At 36.5% G+C, this 16,133-nt stretch overlaps 2 protein-coding genes across 3 annotated transcripts in view; one reads left to right on the top strand and one right to left on the bottom strand.

Moving 5' to 3' along the window:
* Positions 1-346: 346 nt before the first annotated feature.
* On the top strand, positions 347-2,344 carry LOC105447070. The gene is made up of 2 exons (XM_011684687.2): positions 347-661; positions 1,377-2,344. The coding sequence occupies exon 2, from the start codon at positions 1,445-1,447 to the stop codon at positions 2,216-2,218; it is 774 nt and encodes a 257-aa protein (XP_011682989.2). The 5' UTR covers positions 347-661; positions 1,377-1,444; the 3' UTR covers positions 2,219-2,344.
* Positions 2,345-6,471: 4,127 nt separating this feature from the next.
* LOC755393 (prestalk protein) overlaps positions 6,472-16,133 on the bottom strand; it is a 32,333-nt gene continuing 22,671 nt past the window's right edge. Inside the window, exons 23-32 of one of the 2 annotated variants that reach the window (XM_030986705.1) lie at positions 15,261-15,407; positions 14,735-14,830; positions 13,742-13,837; positions 12,864-12,953; positions 12,254-12,349; positions 10,859-11,014; positions 9,634-9,768; positions 8,878-9,030; positions 8,244-8,387; positions 6,472-7,697 (exon numbers count right to left, since the gene is read on the bottom strand). In XM_030986705.1, coding sequence (XP_030842565.1) covers positions 7,591-7,697; positions 8,244-8,387; positions 8,878-9,030; positions 9,634-9,768; positions 10,859-11,014; positions 12,254-12,349; positions 12,864-12,953; positions 13,742-13,837; positions 14,735-14,830; positions 15,261-15,407 — 1,220 coding nt within the window. In that variant the 3' untranslated portion in view covers positions 6,472-7,590. Of the gene's footprint in view, positions 7,698-8,243; positions 8,388-8,877; positions 9,031-9,633; positions 9,769-10,858; positions 11,015-12,253; positions 12,353-12,863; positions 12,954-13,741; positions 13,838-14,734; positions 14,831-15,260; positions 15,408-16,133 lie in introns of both variants that reach the window. The other variant, XM_030986704.1, reaches the window with a different exon arrangement.

Raw genomic sequence — 16,133 nt, 5'->3', positions numbered from 1 at the left:
GTTTTTACTTTAGTGCAATTGAATTTATCATAATCGTTGGCCTACTGGTGTAACAATCCAAACAGGTCTTGGCTTTAAATATTTGTGGTTTTGTTTCTCTAGAGTTCTCAATTTACTTAGATGAATCCTGATTTACTCCCCAATCGCATTCATCTAGACATAATTTACACACGTACCCGCACGCACACACGCACACACGGGCCCCGCCCATCCCCTACACATACACAAACACAAACATTTGGTCATGCTTTTCCATTGATTCGAACAACCAATCGAATGTTACACCGACCGTCAACAAATCAGACGAGCCAAGTTCTTACTTCGTTTCCGATCGATAATGAGATCGAAATCGAAAGCAATCATTGTCTTCTGCACCACGTAACGGGGACAAACATCTTTCAATGCAGCTGATGAATTAAGATTTGTGTGGGGCATGGGCACACGAGCTCAAAATTAATTCACAACTCGGGCAATTCATGGCAGCCGCCTGTTTCTTCTGATACGCCAATGTTAAATTTGCTTCTGCTGCCATGTTTTTAATAAAACATTGATGGATTGTATTATTTGGATGTTTTTTGGACTATGTTCGTCAATATTCAATGATTTGAATTACAAACTACAAAATACAGATGGTGACCATGATTTAATTTGCATTGAGGAGGTAAGTTGGTGTCTCTAGCAAAATTTCATTAACAAAATTATTTCAACATTGTTCGTTGTAATAGATCATGGGTTAAAATTTAGGTATATTATCTATAAACATTGAGAAGTTGCATCTCATAAGTGCTTGATGAACTGATATAATCATCATTTCGATTGAGCTTTCACTTTCGATAAAAATCTACTCTTGGTAACAGCAAAATTATACTGACTTTCAAATTAGGCATATCGCTCTTAAACTAACCAGTTACTGTACAATTGTTTTCCAATATATTTTTTGGACTGAATATTTTACGATTTAAGCTTAAATCCAAAGGGGCGTCTCAAATATTGTCACCCTATTTCACACCTTTTTCAAATCTTATCTCCAATTGAATTTTTGATTTTTTTTTTTTTTTTTTTCTTTAAATCAGATCAGATCAAATAAATGTAATATCCCCTGTGAAGACATGCTATTTCTTTGAAAATTAATTTGAATCAATCCTTAATCAATTTTAGTCAGGGCTTGAGATGCTGGTTGAAGAGCTTCGCTTTTTTTAAGTTAACAAAATACAGAGTTATTTTTATTATATATTTTTCATCGTAATAATAGTTAAAATTAGTTAATTCACATAACGTTATAAAGTTACTTACCATTGGTATTCAAGATTTTACAGACGCCGTCCCCTTTAAATCCCGAAACCATAATATTATATGACTTTATTTTTTCAATCTAGATTCTACAAAGTTTCTGATAAACGCAATATTACTACCACGCCCTTCATAGAACTCATCGTAGCACACCATGTCATCATCACGTCGTCTTAAGAGTAACTTCCCGAGCGGGAACGACCGATACCAGTCCCTCCAGCAGATCAGCAGCAGGATCCTGAGCCGAGCTGGAACCTTGAACAGCATGGAGGAGCGGGAGCTCACCAGGAGAAGACAGCAGCTGGAGTACAAGGAGGGACTCAAGGAAGCGCAATACCAGTCCGTCAAGAAACGCCTCTGTGATAACCTCAAAGACCACGTCCTGTACAAGCGAGCTCTGCGGAACAGCTTGAAGAAAAAGTCGAGGTCTGAAGTTGACCTGCGAACATCATTCGACGTTGACCCATTTAATGAAAAACCTGACAACTACGATGACGACGATGATGATGATGATGAAAGATCAATGTTTGGACGTTATTGTGGACGGACGCATCCGCGTTTCACAGATGCCATGCTGGATCTCGATTATAAGATGAGGAATGGTGAGAAGGAGAAAACAAAAAAACTGCTAGGTATATCCAGAACGGAAAGCGACATCCTCATCGACCGCAAACTGACCACGGATCAGATTTTAAAAGCAGATCATCTTCCGTTGTCGCAGAGGTTGACCCTGACGAACACGGAGAAATTCCAATCCGTTATCAACCGAACGCGCGCCTTTTATGTCTTGAAAAAAATGCGGAACAGAATTGCTGAAAGAAAGGAGCGGGAGAAAGGAATTAAGATTCGTAAAAGCTCGAAAGGTGAATTCTGCACTCAAAATACGAAGACAGATCTTCGATTGGAAACAGATCTTCTAATTGAATAGATAGCAATAACTCTCGTTTTTATTTCACTAGTTTATCGGCATTGTAAATGGATTTGTTTAGCCATTCGCGACCGTTTTGTGTGATATGGAATTTGCTGCGAATTTATTGGGATTTTTTTTCAAAAACATAAAAAACGTGTGTTTTCTGGTGGTATGTGGTGCGATGGCTCAGTGGTAGATCAGTGGTCTTGTACTAACCGGGAGGTCCGGGTTCGAATCCGAGTCAATACGCTCGTGCCCTTTGGTAAGGCATTGGTCATCATTACCAAGTTCCTCGGTGAGTATTTACAGCCATCGGTCCCGTGGTTGTTTACTTACAAGCATATACATGCTTTCTTGGCGATCAGGAAAGAACAAATGTGACAGATGGCTCCTATTCAGCAAAGAAGGAACTGCCACAAAACTTGTCTTTTGGACATTTCCCCCTCTCATTTTGACTGTATGAGGACTTGATTTGTAATTGGAGTGGGGGTGACGTTCGTTTAGGACTTAACTACGAAAGGAATAATTATGCGATAATAATAGAGGCAAAAGTCCCGATAAAATTCATTAAATGTCTTGGTAGAGAATGTATAATGTGAAGATGAGATTAACTTCCTTAAATTTGAATTGTCTACTTTGGTAGTCAGGTTGAGGAAATCAAAGCAATATGGTTGCTTTGTTCTAAATTTTGGAACTTTCATTTCAAATGAGACTTCACTCTGAACCCATTTTAAATTGTCATTAATTTTTTTCTGTACATGACTTGTAACACCTCGGTATGGTAATTTTGGGTGACCAGGTAAAGCAATGCATTATCTTTCTTTCGATATTTATGATATAAATAGATCTTAAAATGAGAAAGGAACAATTTTTCCTACACCTTTAAAAACCTTTTGGAAAAGAAAACTAAGAAATAATTCAAGATAAAACTTTTATATCATGATAACAAGGAATAACTCATTGCATTTCTTCCAGAATGATTAAAGTCATATAGATCTGCAAACCAACAGTGTAAATATCATGGTATGTCATTAAGAAATAAAGGCAACCTTTATTTTTGTTTTTCATTTTATTGAAACTGACTTTATAATGTTGTCATGGTGCTAAAGGTTTTGGCACAATGTTTATTTTCCAAATCAATGATCCCTTCACATAAACAGGAATTTCTAACTTCTCCTTTTTATTCGGCTTTATTTATCTTTTTACGGTGTAAAACATTTTGGCACAATGTTTAGAATGCATGATGGTCATAAGTAGAGATAACAGATTTACATGATGGTCATAAGTACTTTAATGAAAGAGAAATGAGTCATCCAAATCGTTTTAAATATAATAGAATTGATGCAGATGTTGTTGCTGGGATTCGGGTGTTTCCAGAATCTGGAGTTAATCAACATTTACTGTCAGAACAATTACTTCCTAAAATTAGTTAATAACGAGTCAACATTGCAATTGTCATTTTTTTTGTCAGTGTTTTGATTAAGGTTCGAAAAGTAGCAAGATTTTTCAAATTCGTGTATCAGATCAGTGGATACAAAGCCTTTATGGGTTGGGTCTCTCTCCTGAAAAGTTTTTGGGAACTGCGACATTTATGAAATGAAATTGACGATGTTGAGATAAAGAGCGAAAAGCAGGGGGAAGGGAGAGGGAGTGGGGATAAAGAAAGAGGAGGGGTGCTAAAATGGTATGAGAGAGAAAGGGACGTGGAGTTATAGTTTTGAAAATCGAATGAGATATAGAAAGGTAAATTTCTAAAAGTTTAATAATTTATTTACCATGCTTTATACATATGACATTTACGAAGGTTAATACATGTTTTGTAGCCCAACTATTCAACAGCACATTGCTGTGAAAGCTCATAACTACCTACTCATAGTTATTTATGATCTTTTCAGTATATATATATATTTATGTTTTAAATTATTATTGTTAATTATCATTATATCATTATTATCGTTATCATTATTATCATTATTATTATTGTTATTGTTAGTGTTATTATTTGTCTGAATTGCCATGAAATAATATGAAAGGCTTTGAAAAAGACGCAAATATCGCATGCCTTCCTTCTCAAGGATCTTTTTAAAATAATATTTGTTATGTCCATATTAATGAAATCTTTATAAAGTGCCCCAAGTAGTGACTCAATTCATCTGACAGTGCTTGTGTATCTCCAACGTGAAGTTCACATTATGTAAGCACAAGCACGCTTTACAATGTTAACAAATGACCCCGAAAACTGTCCAGTTGACCTCGGTGAATATCACTTCGAAGAAAGAGAAAATCGACCGAAGAAATCATTCAACCTTTGTTCTATCGTGTCTTTCTTTCGCCCGGCTCTTGTAAGTTCTTCCAATTGGAGAAGTAACAATAGCAGACGTTAACACTACACGCTCCCGCAATTGATCGAACCAGCGATCGATATCACGGCTTGTCTGCCACTTCGACGCTGATGGATATGCATTGTTGTTGGACTTCGATGGAGTGGCGGAACGAAATCAGCGAAATCTTTTAAATGCAGTGGACTTAAGCCGCCTTTAAATAACTTCTTTCTAGTCAACGTCTCTGTGTGATTTAGAATGTCTTTTAATCTTCACTGCACATACTTATTCTCCTTGGTTCCTAACTTTCTTAGGACTTTCACTTGCAGTTTTTACTTCAAAAATTCCCCGCCATCTCCTTTGGCTTGCACTCTCGTATTTTAAAACTTTTGTTACTTAAATTTATCCTTAATAATTTTTCCAATCAATTTCCAATTTCAATTCATTGGAATTATTTACTATTTTACGGAAAATTACAATCAGTTTCTAGTTGTTCTGCATATCTCTCCTCCCCCTCTCCCCTCTCTCTCTCTCTCTCTCTCTCTCTCTCTCCTAGTGTCTCTTTTTGTCCCCTCTAACTCTATATCTCTCTGTTTATCTCTCTGTCTCTCTCTCTTCCTCTCTCCCACTCCCATCCTCTTTGCTATACATCTCCAATTCCTCTCTCTCTCTCTGCATGTCACTTGTATTCTATATCCCAATCTATGACATACCACACTTTTCATTAATATCCCACACTATGCGATAATGAGTTATCGACAAACTAGATATACAAAGAAGTGCTTCAAAAGACATTGACGTCATCAATACGCAGAGAGCGTTTTCTCTCTTTCATCTCTCCCCGAATTTTTGACATGTAAATCAATAATATCAATTATAGCATCAATCTACCAAACTGAGCGTTCCGATCGACAGAATCTATAATTTGGGACATCGTTTCCACCTTTAAATTCAACCTAACCAAACGGACTATTTACTATTTTTATAGCTTTATTTTTTAGTCGATATATAAAAGTCCATTCAAGACTCGTGAGGAGTTGGGACAAGTAAAATTTACTCTTTAGTTTTTCACATGATTTCGAAAATAAGGAGGAGGGATTTTATATTATATCCTTGATATTTTTCTTGAATAAACAAATTCGAAGTAGGTAAATTTTGACACATATGCCTATTCATGAATTGCATTTAATTTGTAACTGTACTAAGATGGAATAACTCTATTTCAATTATCTTTGTTATTACATGACCTCACATTATTACTGGTTTTCCTTTCGCAAAGAAAATATCAAATAACAAAAGAGGATTGCGGGGGTACGAGAAACTAGTCAATATGTTTTTTAGTTAGCTATACACAGATAAGTCTGATATGAAACGTTCCAAAGTTATCAACGAAAGCTTTCGATAACAAAGATTACGTTACAGTACGATATTTTGTGACATCCAAATCGTTCAAAATTACTGATTGATAAAAAAAAAGGCATGAGAATCCTTCTCCTAGTTAGAACAAGTTTGAACCAGTTACTTGGAAACAGTTGGAACTAGTGACCTAATAAATAATGACAAGGAAGAGTATATTGACATTAATTCAAAACTCTTATCCACTTCATATAGGAAATATCAGTCAAAAGTAATAGAATATAATTTAATAAAAAAGAATCACAAACATGGCAAATCAAAATGTAATGTTATTAAAAAGTGCAAAAATATATAATTTGTTCATAGAACTGCTTATAATTTATAAAATACGGTTGAATCATTTATGAGAAAGTTGTACTTTCTAAAAATGTGATTATAATGCCGACCTGACATTTTAAAGTAATCTCCATAAGACTCTATAATCTCCCGATGATAACAGAGGCGAAGACTGTGGTATTATTTTTTCTTTCATTATTATTCATCCTAAGCGATTGAATGAATTGAACACCTAACCCAATTATTGATTTTATTTTGATTATGAATAACGTTCATCCCCATTTTTGCTTCAAGTCTTCCATTTCGCCCCTTGGCATTTGCACTTAAATGCAAGTACTTACGTCACAATACAATCTTCTTTAAAAATTAATGGAGAATTCTTTCGACATCATTCTTATCGGTTATCCATTCGGAATGAAATAATTGCCGCTATGCAAGTACTGTACAAGCGCTGCACTAGAACAGCCGTTCTCTCGTTTTATTATGTATGCGATAATGTCTATTGAGTGCATAAGTGGTCGACATCTCCACTCTCATATTTTATGGTATAGGATATTCAACCAAAATGTGTTTAATATTCGATTTGATAAAAATTTAAATATGTTATTTATTACGGTAATTTTCTTTTTTTCAAATCAAATGTGATAATATTTATACGTATACACATTGTAATATAAAAGCTTAAATTATTTCCAACGGTTTCATACGACGACAACATGATTTCAGCCTTTCAGGTCCATTTCGAGTTTGTTTTTGGATCAGCTGATTGGTTGCACTGACTAGTTGAAAAGCAAATATTTATTAACATCAACATAAAATGAAGATATAAAGATGTCATCAATAAGTGCTAAAAAGTATATCATGCTTACAATATACGTTTTATACATCAACATTGTAAAATTCAAGATTATGTAATGATCTACTCTCTCACAGTCTCGAACACTTATTCTTTTATTTGGTAAAAATAAATAAGGAAGACAAAACTTCCCCTCTGTTCATTCAATCTCATATAATAATGGAGGATATTAATTCAACAACCAGAGTTGAACGGAAATATAGATTAAAATACAAATATTACTGAATATATAAAAAAACAATATTTTTCGTATAAAGATACTCCATACATCCTCTAGAATATTTCCATATATGAGTAGGAAAATGAGAATGGAGATGACTACATTAGAAAAAGGGTTAAAATGCCGACCGTGGGTATTACCTCAGCATGTCGTTCAGTGGTCTGGAGAAAACTATGACAAATGGGACCTTCATGGACATGGACTCAACGTACAGGAGATTGTCAAATACATCTCACAATAAATCAGTGTGCATACCGCCAATACGTGTCATCATTATAGTACAAAGAATTTGCTGTTCGGCTTAAATTCTCATCGAAATAAGAGCCACACACGCGATGAGTAGAACTTGGAAGGGAGCAGCGAAAATTCGCTGTGAAGCATGTGATAAAGCACGAAGTGGAGAAACGTCTGTGAAGTGAACAGGGATATTACATTTAGTTGAAAACCCATCAAAGTTAAACAATGAAGATCGTGCGATGAAATGTGCAGCGGCTTTTGCAATCATGTTTAATATCAGTTATACCAACGTGAATTACAGCACCGGTGTCAATACCATTGCTAATTTTATTTCCAAATAGCTATCAACTGCATTGGCATTGTATACTAATATACCAATACTAATACCAATACCATGGCCAATACCAATACCACTTACAATGCCAATACCAATACCAGTACCAATATCAATGCCAATACCAATACTAATCATAATATCATTGCCAATACCAATAAAAATGCCAATACCAATACTAATACTAATACCAATACCAATACCCACGCCAATACCATGGCAAATACCAAAACCAATAGTGTACATATTCCAACACTAAAACTAGTTCCAATGTTATACATAATTAATACAAATACAAATATAAATACCAGTACTAATACCAAACCATTACGAATCCCCCATAATTTAAAATAAAATGGGACAAAAAAGGGGAAAAGCTGTACCTGGTGATGGGTCGATGCAGACGTGACCACACCCATTACTGCAGCATTTGAAATGACCAGGGCAACCAGCATCATTGTTGCAGTCTTCCACGCAGAGTCCTATCGTGTTATAGAGGACCGCCGGACACTCACCCGCCTTGGTGACTGCAGAGGAGGGCAAAAATGTTTCTCTTTTTAATGACTAAACATTATCATATTTGGGCATGAATGAGCAATCAGGGAGCAGAAATAGAAAATGCGTCTAGAAACAAAAACATTAACGGAAGCGATTCATAAAAATACTTGCGAAAGTTTATACACAGCTAAAAGAAATTATGGTGAGGAAAAAGATATATCATAATGTAGGCTTTTAATGCACGAAAATGGCATAAGAAAACATTATATAACGATTATTCAATAAAAAAATTCATAACATTTGACTTAAAAGATAATCGTTTAGCAGATGATTATTTAATCTCATTTAAAGTAAAGTAACTTTGTGTTTTAATAGTCACCGATTGTGAGGATTTATAATGTCTAGGTCATAGGTAATCAACAAAATTAAAACATGTGAAAAGCTGCGAGTTTATGGTACGATTTTTTAATCTACTCAAAATTCAAATTCATTTATGTCCAAACAAAACAAAAATCCTACCAGGAACCGGGGCGTTACAGGTCATGCCGCAACCGTTATGGCAACACTTCTTATCTTCCGTACAACCGTGGTCATGCTCGCACTCGTTGACGCATATTCCGAGAGAATCCGAGTTCGTTTGATTCGGGCACATCCCCGGTTTCGGCGAGGGTCCTAAGAAGAATACACACTTGTATTGAAAACATTTCTTGTACGATCGGCCATATTTAATTTTGATCTACTCAGGCTTTATTCATGTCATGCAAGCAGGTTAACCATTGCAAATAATTATGTCATCTCCGAAAGAGACAAAATGCGAAGATTGTAAACTTACTTCAAAGACGTTGAATACAAGCCGTTGATATTGCAAATAAATTAAGTATTTGTAATGCTTGCAAGATAATCATGTAGATAATGTCATATACTATTGTTACCCAGCAGCACAATAGTATATCCAAGACCCCCTCCCTCTACCATCGGGTGATAACAAAAGGGAAGAGGAATTTGAAAGAAAATAGAAGAGAGGGAACTTGGGGTGGGAAAAATTGATGATCCCACCTCTGGCGCCCTACTCTTAAAATCGGTTGCCTTCACATTAGATTCACCGTGCCCCCTCCCTCTCCCATGATGCAGTGCTCCCCCTGCCAATGGTTAATGGCTAGACCCATGCTATACCACTGACTCCGACCCCAAGCACGGCCCAGTAACAATTTTAAGTATGCTCCATGACTTATTATCATCCATGAAAATAGGGGTCACCTCACAATGGATGCTCACCTGGTTCGACGCAAGATAGCCCACATCCGTTGGAACAGCATTTGTTGTCCCCATCACAATCACCGTCTTTTCCGCACATGTTAACACACGCACCAAACACACCATCGCGCACCACGGGGCAAGTACCAGCTTTAACTGAAAGGGGTAGATGTGAGACTTGTGAAAGCAAGGTCGGGAAGAACGGGAGTTGTGAGAAGATTTTCATTTTATCATTTTATAGTTATTACTTTCAAACAATCAACCAAAGGCGTTTTAAAGGGAATTAGTGACATTGTTCAGATGAGAGAAAATGGTGCTAAGGCAGTGACTTCAATGCTAAATGTACAATTAAAGATAATCTAAAAGTTTGTGTGAAAACGGACCATTATTAGTGATAAAGATAGGGAAAAACTAATCTGATCGCTTCGTTAATTCTCCCAACTATAGTATAATAGTATTTAATTACATTTTAGGTGAATGTACATCATCACAAAGCAATGAATTAGCTCTATATACCATTCCAGATATTTAAGTGTTGACAGATTTTTAAAAGCCTGTCTTATGTCTTATTTTCATGGAAAATCGGTTGGGAAAACTCAAAAATGGTTGAGAGAATTTACTGTTAGAGAGTATCGCACAGTGATACCTTCAATGAAAACTATAAATATCTTTATCTCCCAGGATATAAGTTTTGGTCTTAAAAAAATAAATTATAATTATGATGCCCAGAGTCATTTGCTTGACTGTGTACATTCCTAAATCTTAAAGCCAACACGATAACAAATCGCAGAACTTGTTCTTTATATTATAACCTATACCATCATATCAATGGTAAGTAATAGTTTTAGACAATGTAGAACGCTTCTGACTTTAACTAAGGACAACTTTCGGTCCAGTAAATGAAATGTACAAATACTGTATCTCTTCCCTGGGTGCCTCGTAATAGATATTAAATTCAGCTGTTACACTTTTAAGAATGCAAGTAGGATAGAATCGTATGATATAAAAGCTGTTGATATGTCGGTGATTACTCTCACAGCCTAATGGATCTTATATTGCAACCATGCGGTCACTGATGGATGGATGAGATTTCAATATTCTAGTAAACTGGGCAGCGTTTCACAAAACCGTCTAATGCAAGTGCGCCGACAAGCCACTGAAGAGCGTAGATTTAACAAGTGTTTCAATGGGATGTCGGTGAACTTGTACTTGAGACAGGTTCGTGAAACGATGCTCTAGTTTATACCTGGTTCTACAACGGCATCCATGCACACGTGACCGCATCCGTTAGAACAGCATTTTTGATTGGCTGAGCAGGATCCGTCGTCAGCACAGCCCTGGATGCATATTCCTGCACTGCCCTGGGGAAGTAGGTTCACGGGGCAAGATCCCGGATGTAAAACTACAGAGGTGAAAATTGAAGAATGGTTGATCTGACAATCTAGAACACCTCAAAAGTTACTTGTTTCAGAGGATGTGTTAATTTAGACTTTATTGGATGAACCTGCACATCTGATTTTTATAGCGCCATACAAAAGATTTGAATAATGATAATCCTCATTATTGGGCCTATCATCATAATCATCAGCATCTTCATCATCATCATCATCATTATCATGATCATCATTATCATGATCATCATAATCATCAACATATCAGCATCATCATTATCATCATCATCATGATCAGCGTTATAATTATCCTCATCATCATAAATATCAACACCATCATCATCATCATCTTAATCATCAACATAATTATCATCTTCGTCATCATTATCTTCATCATCTTAATCATCAACATAATTATCATCATTTTCATCATCATCATCTTAATCATCAACATAATTATCATCATCATTTTCATCATCATCTTCATCATCAGCATCTTCATCATCAACATCATCATCATCATTATCATGATCATCATTATCATGATCATCATAATCATCAACATATCAGCATCATCATTATCATCATCATCATGATCAGCGTTATAATTATCCTCATCATCATAAATATCAACACCATCATCATCATCATCTTAATCATCAACATAATTATCATCTTCGCCATCATTATCTTCATCATCTTAATCATCAACATAATTATTATCATCATTTTCATCACCATTATCACCATCATCGTCACCATCACCATCATCATCATCACCATCATCATCACCATCATCATCTTAATCATCATTATCAGCATCATCATTATCTTCATCATCTTAATCATGAACATAATTATCATCATCAGCATCATCACCATCATCATCACCATCACTATCATCATCACCATCATCATCATCATCATCACCATCATCGTCACCATCATCACCATCATCACCATCATCATCATCATCATCATCACCATCATCGTCACCATCATCACCATCATCATCATCATCATCACCATCATCATCATAATTAACCATCATTATCATCATCATCATTTTCATCATCATCATCACCATCATCATCACCATCATCATCATCATCACCATCATCATCACCATCATCATCACCATCACCACCACCATCATCTTCATCATCATCATCATCATCATCATCTTCATCATCATCATCATCATCATCATCATCATCTTCATCATGATGGTATTACATCCGTCAACTCACCTGGTGGAGTGTAACACGAGCAGATACTACAACCATCTTCGTCTCGAAGGAACCCGTTTTCACAATACATCATGCACATCATTTCTGGGCAGCTCACTGCTGTAAAACAATAAAGGACGACACCAAAAAGTGAAAGAGTTTTAGTCATCCCTGTCGCATGAATGACATCTCAGAGTTTCCATAGTTCATAGAAATAGGATTTACAACTATTGCCTTCTTGCCCAACCCCCTTTCTTTGATTAATTTATCCTATACATGTATAGTTTGCTGAGATCCAGAAAGGTATTAACTCTTGGTACAATTTTAAGGGGTTACGATAAAATGGAACGAACTAAAATAAAAATGGCTTGAAGTAAATTGACCTGAACTAGATTTACATAAAACGTTTGATTGAGATTAAGACGGAACTAAGGGGTAAAGAATAGAGGGTTAGAGGGTTCTACACTACTGGAATGGAAGCATGGCACTGAATTAACTTACAACTTACTAGAACGACTAAAAGTGACCGCCGTAAACACAAATGAATAAAAGTGTTAATCAATTCAATAGACTAATAACGAATTTGTGATTTTGTTTATCTAATTGATTTTAATAATTGTGTGTTACTCACGAGATTGGCAGCGGCAGACATCACAGCCACTCTCGTCCTGTTCAAACCCGTTCTCACACCACATGTTACACATGATTGGAGGACAAGTCACTAAAAGATAGAAATAAACATTTTAAAACCCGGTTATCTGACATACATATAGGTTCAGACATTTAATAATGTACACTCCTGAGCACACCCATGAAGATAAAGTAAAAACTGAGTGAGAGATGGAAAGGGTAATTGGTTGACTATTAAATAGAGAGACACATACATGCCCGCGCACACGCGCACACACACACAAACAAACACACACACGGGAGAGCCGGGGAGGCTATTAAGGCGGTGAAAAATTATACAGACTACAATAATTATTGACCATTTTAGAAAATATAAATAACCGTATAAGCTATGACAAAATGAACGTATGAATATAAGTAAAAGTAAAATACAATGATTCCCGTATCATCGAACGAATTGAAACATATCACAAGTTTTCTTTGTTCAAGTTACGCAAGTTAGTACGTTAAAATGGGCATCACTGGATTATTTTGTTGTTATCGTTGGGGCTAGTTTGTCTGACCAAATTACTTAAAAAGTAGGATTTTTTTTTCTCCATCAGGCAAAAATTTAATAATAAAAGGGGTCATAAGAGATTGTGTGGTATTCAAATTTGCCAACAGATGTTCACATATGTTATCAACAAATAAAAGAAAGAAAAAATGAAGAAAAAATGTCATTAATTTTCGCGACAGTACGAGAAAAGGTCGCCTTTGCCAACCGCAGAATTTTGTTGGCGGGGAGTGGCACATCAACCCCCGGCACAATGACGCTCCTAGATATGTTAATTGTACTGTTAGAGCATCAAATTGGACCTCAGTAATTTATTGTCTTCTCACCTGTTTCCGTTTTGCACACGCATGTGTTACATCCACGTTCATCTTTCTGTGTTCCATGCTCGCAGAAGATCATACATAAAACCGCGGGGCAAACAACTAGATGGAGAAACATGATAAATTATGGATCGAGCGAGTTTATGACGCAACTATTATGCATCGTAACTAAAGAGTATCATCTTCTAGAAATACTCCGTGTAAGTACTCAAATGGATCACAAGGCCGACTGAAATGAACGTCAGTCATTTTCGTTTTGGCAATGCAGGGAGGTAGGATGTCATGTGACAGGGTATCGAAATGTCAGGTGATTTATCGAATGTCTCTTCAATCTTTTTCTCAGTTCAAGAACAATTATCTCATTATGTAAAGTTTTGACACAACGGTTTATGAAAATATAATATACTCAATAATATTTTGAAGTATCTTTCTTCTGGTCTTTGCTAAAGTCTGGGCAAGATTTATTTATCATCATGAAATGTGTTCATTAACATTCTGTCCAAATGGTTCTATTGGTTTTTGAAAAACCATCTTGTCTCTTTACCGTGTTGATGAAAAACATTGACTAGTTATGCCCGTTGCAGACAATGCGCCATTTCGATTGCCCCATTGCATGTGCCTGCGCTGATCAAGTCCTTGAAGAAAATTAAACCCACACGTCAATAATTCAACGTTATATGTGAATTGATGACGTTGCAATCAATTCCCTACGATCTGACAGTCACATGGTGCGTCAGAACCCACGCCAGTCGCTGACGCTGTCTTACGTCAATTATTAGGGACTTTTAGATTTGCCCGTCGACATAGTGGACTGCTACGTGTGACGTCCTTCTAAAGCATTGTGGCGTCCTTATAAGGCAATGTGACGTCCTTTTAAGGCACTGCCACTGCATTAAAAGGACGTCACACGTAGAAGTCCACTATGTCGACGAGCAAATCTAAAAGTCCCTAATGACGCCTCGTGCACAACGGGCATAACTCGTTCTGTCCCATTCATACCTGGTTCAATGCATTCGCATGTATCGCAGCCATCGCCATCTTTCACATTGCCGTGCTCACAGAACATCATACACATTACACGGTCTGAACAGTCAGCTGTAGATAAAACGAGTTAGAAAATGAGGTACAAATTAAAATGAGGAGGCGAGTTGGGTCAGTCGGGAAAACATGTGCCTGTCAACAATTAAAGACTATGGGTTCTAATACAACCCATACGGATGACTGAAGCCTGCGTTGCGTGTTAACGTGCCCAAAGCTTCCCTGATTCATAGACGCCGGCCCACAGCCACTTTCGAGGTAATCACCTTTTCCATTGTTTTTCTTTCTTTTTAGCTTGCCAATTAGAACTTTAGAATGTTGTGCCCCGACTTCTATAAAATCCTGGACCGCCCCTGAATCATCAAATTATCTTCCCCCCCCCCTTCCTCTCGCCCATCCCACTCTCTCGCTCTATTTTCTCTCTTTTCTTTCTCGCTCTTTCTCTCCAATTTTCTCTCTCTCTCTCTCGTAGTAGGGGTTAACTTACGTGTCATATCTATGCATTCGTGACCGCACCCATTTGAGCAACATTTCTGATTGGCTGCACACGAGCTATCATCAGTGCAGAGTTCAGCGCAGAGACCGAGCAGTCCACTCGGCACATTACCAACAGGGCAACTCCCTTCGTGGATGACTGAACATGAGAAGGAGATAAATAATGATTTTTAAAGTCTACCAATCACCTAGAAAAATAGTTGTGTATAGGTGGAATGTATGAAATTACACCCGAAAATAACAACTAGGTATACGATTAATAAGAATAAAGAGAATAAGTGATAACACAAAACCATGCGTATAGGGCGCACACGGACTCGATTTCCACAAATTTAAATTTATTTATCTTTTACTGTATTCAAATCTGTTCTACTCAAAATAAACTTATTTTAAAAAATTATTTCATACGTATACTTATCATATGCAATCAAACGCTTTTTATGCAGTTGTAACGATTTTATGAGTTATATAAACATGATTAAGGGAAATACATATCTTTATTTTATTCCCAACATTTTCAGATGCTCAAATTTCTTTTGTGGCGAAATTTAAATCCATTATTTTCCAGATACCAATGTGCATGTTGTCTGGAAAACATAAATGCTTTTCAATTGCCTACATTACACCCAAAGCCAAGAAGATCTATTTTACACCCCACAGTCGGAACATCGCTATCTTATCAAGTTAGTATCGTATTAAGATATTTGGGGTGTAGTATATGCGGCCTAAGCTATCCGTGAACGTTAAACTTCATTTCTGTTGCACACAAGGTGTCATTTCGATAACGTAGAAAAGCGTCAGCGACCTTTGTGGTCTTTGGCACGCCAATTGAAAGTGACATCCCATGAAAGTCGATTGCAAAATG

This window comes from Strongylocentrotus purpuratus, unplaced genomic scaffold (genome assembly GCF_000002235.5).
Source record: "Strongylocentrotus purpuratus isolate Spur 01 unplaced genomic scaffold, Spur_5.0 spur5_scaffold_16, whole genome shotgun sequence".
In the NCBI taxonomy this organism is placed as follows: domain Eukaryota; kingdom Metazoa; phylum Echinodermata; class Echinoidea; order Camarodonta; family Strongylocentrotidae; genus Strongylocentrotus; species Strongylocentrotus purpuratus.
This window is presented reverse-complemented; position numbering and strand designations above follow the sequence as displayed.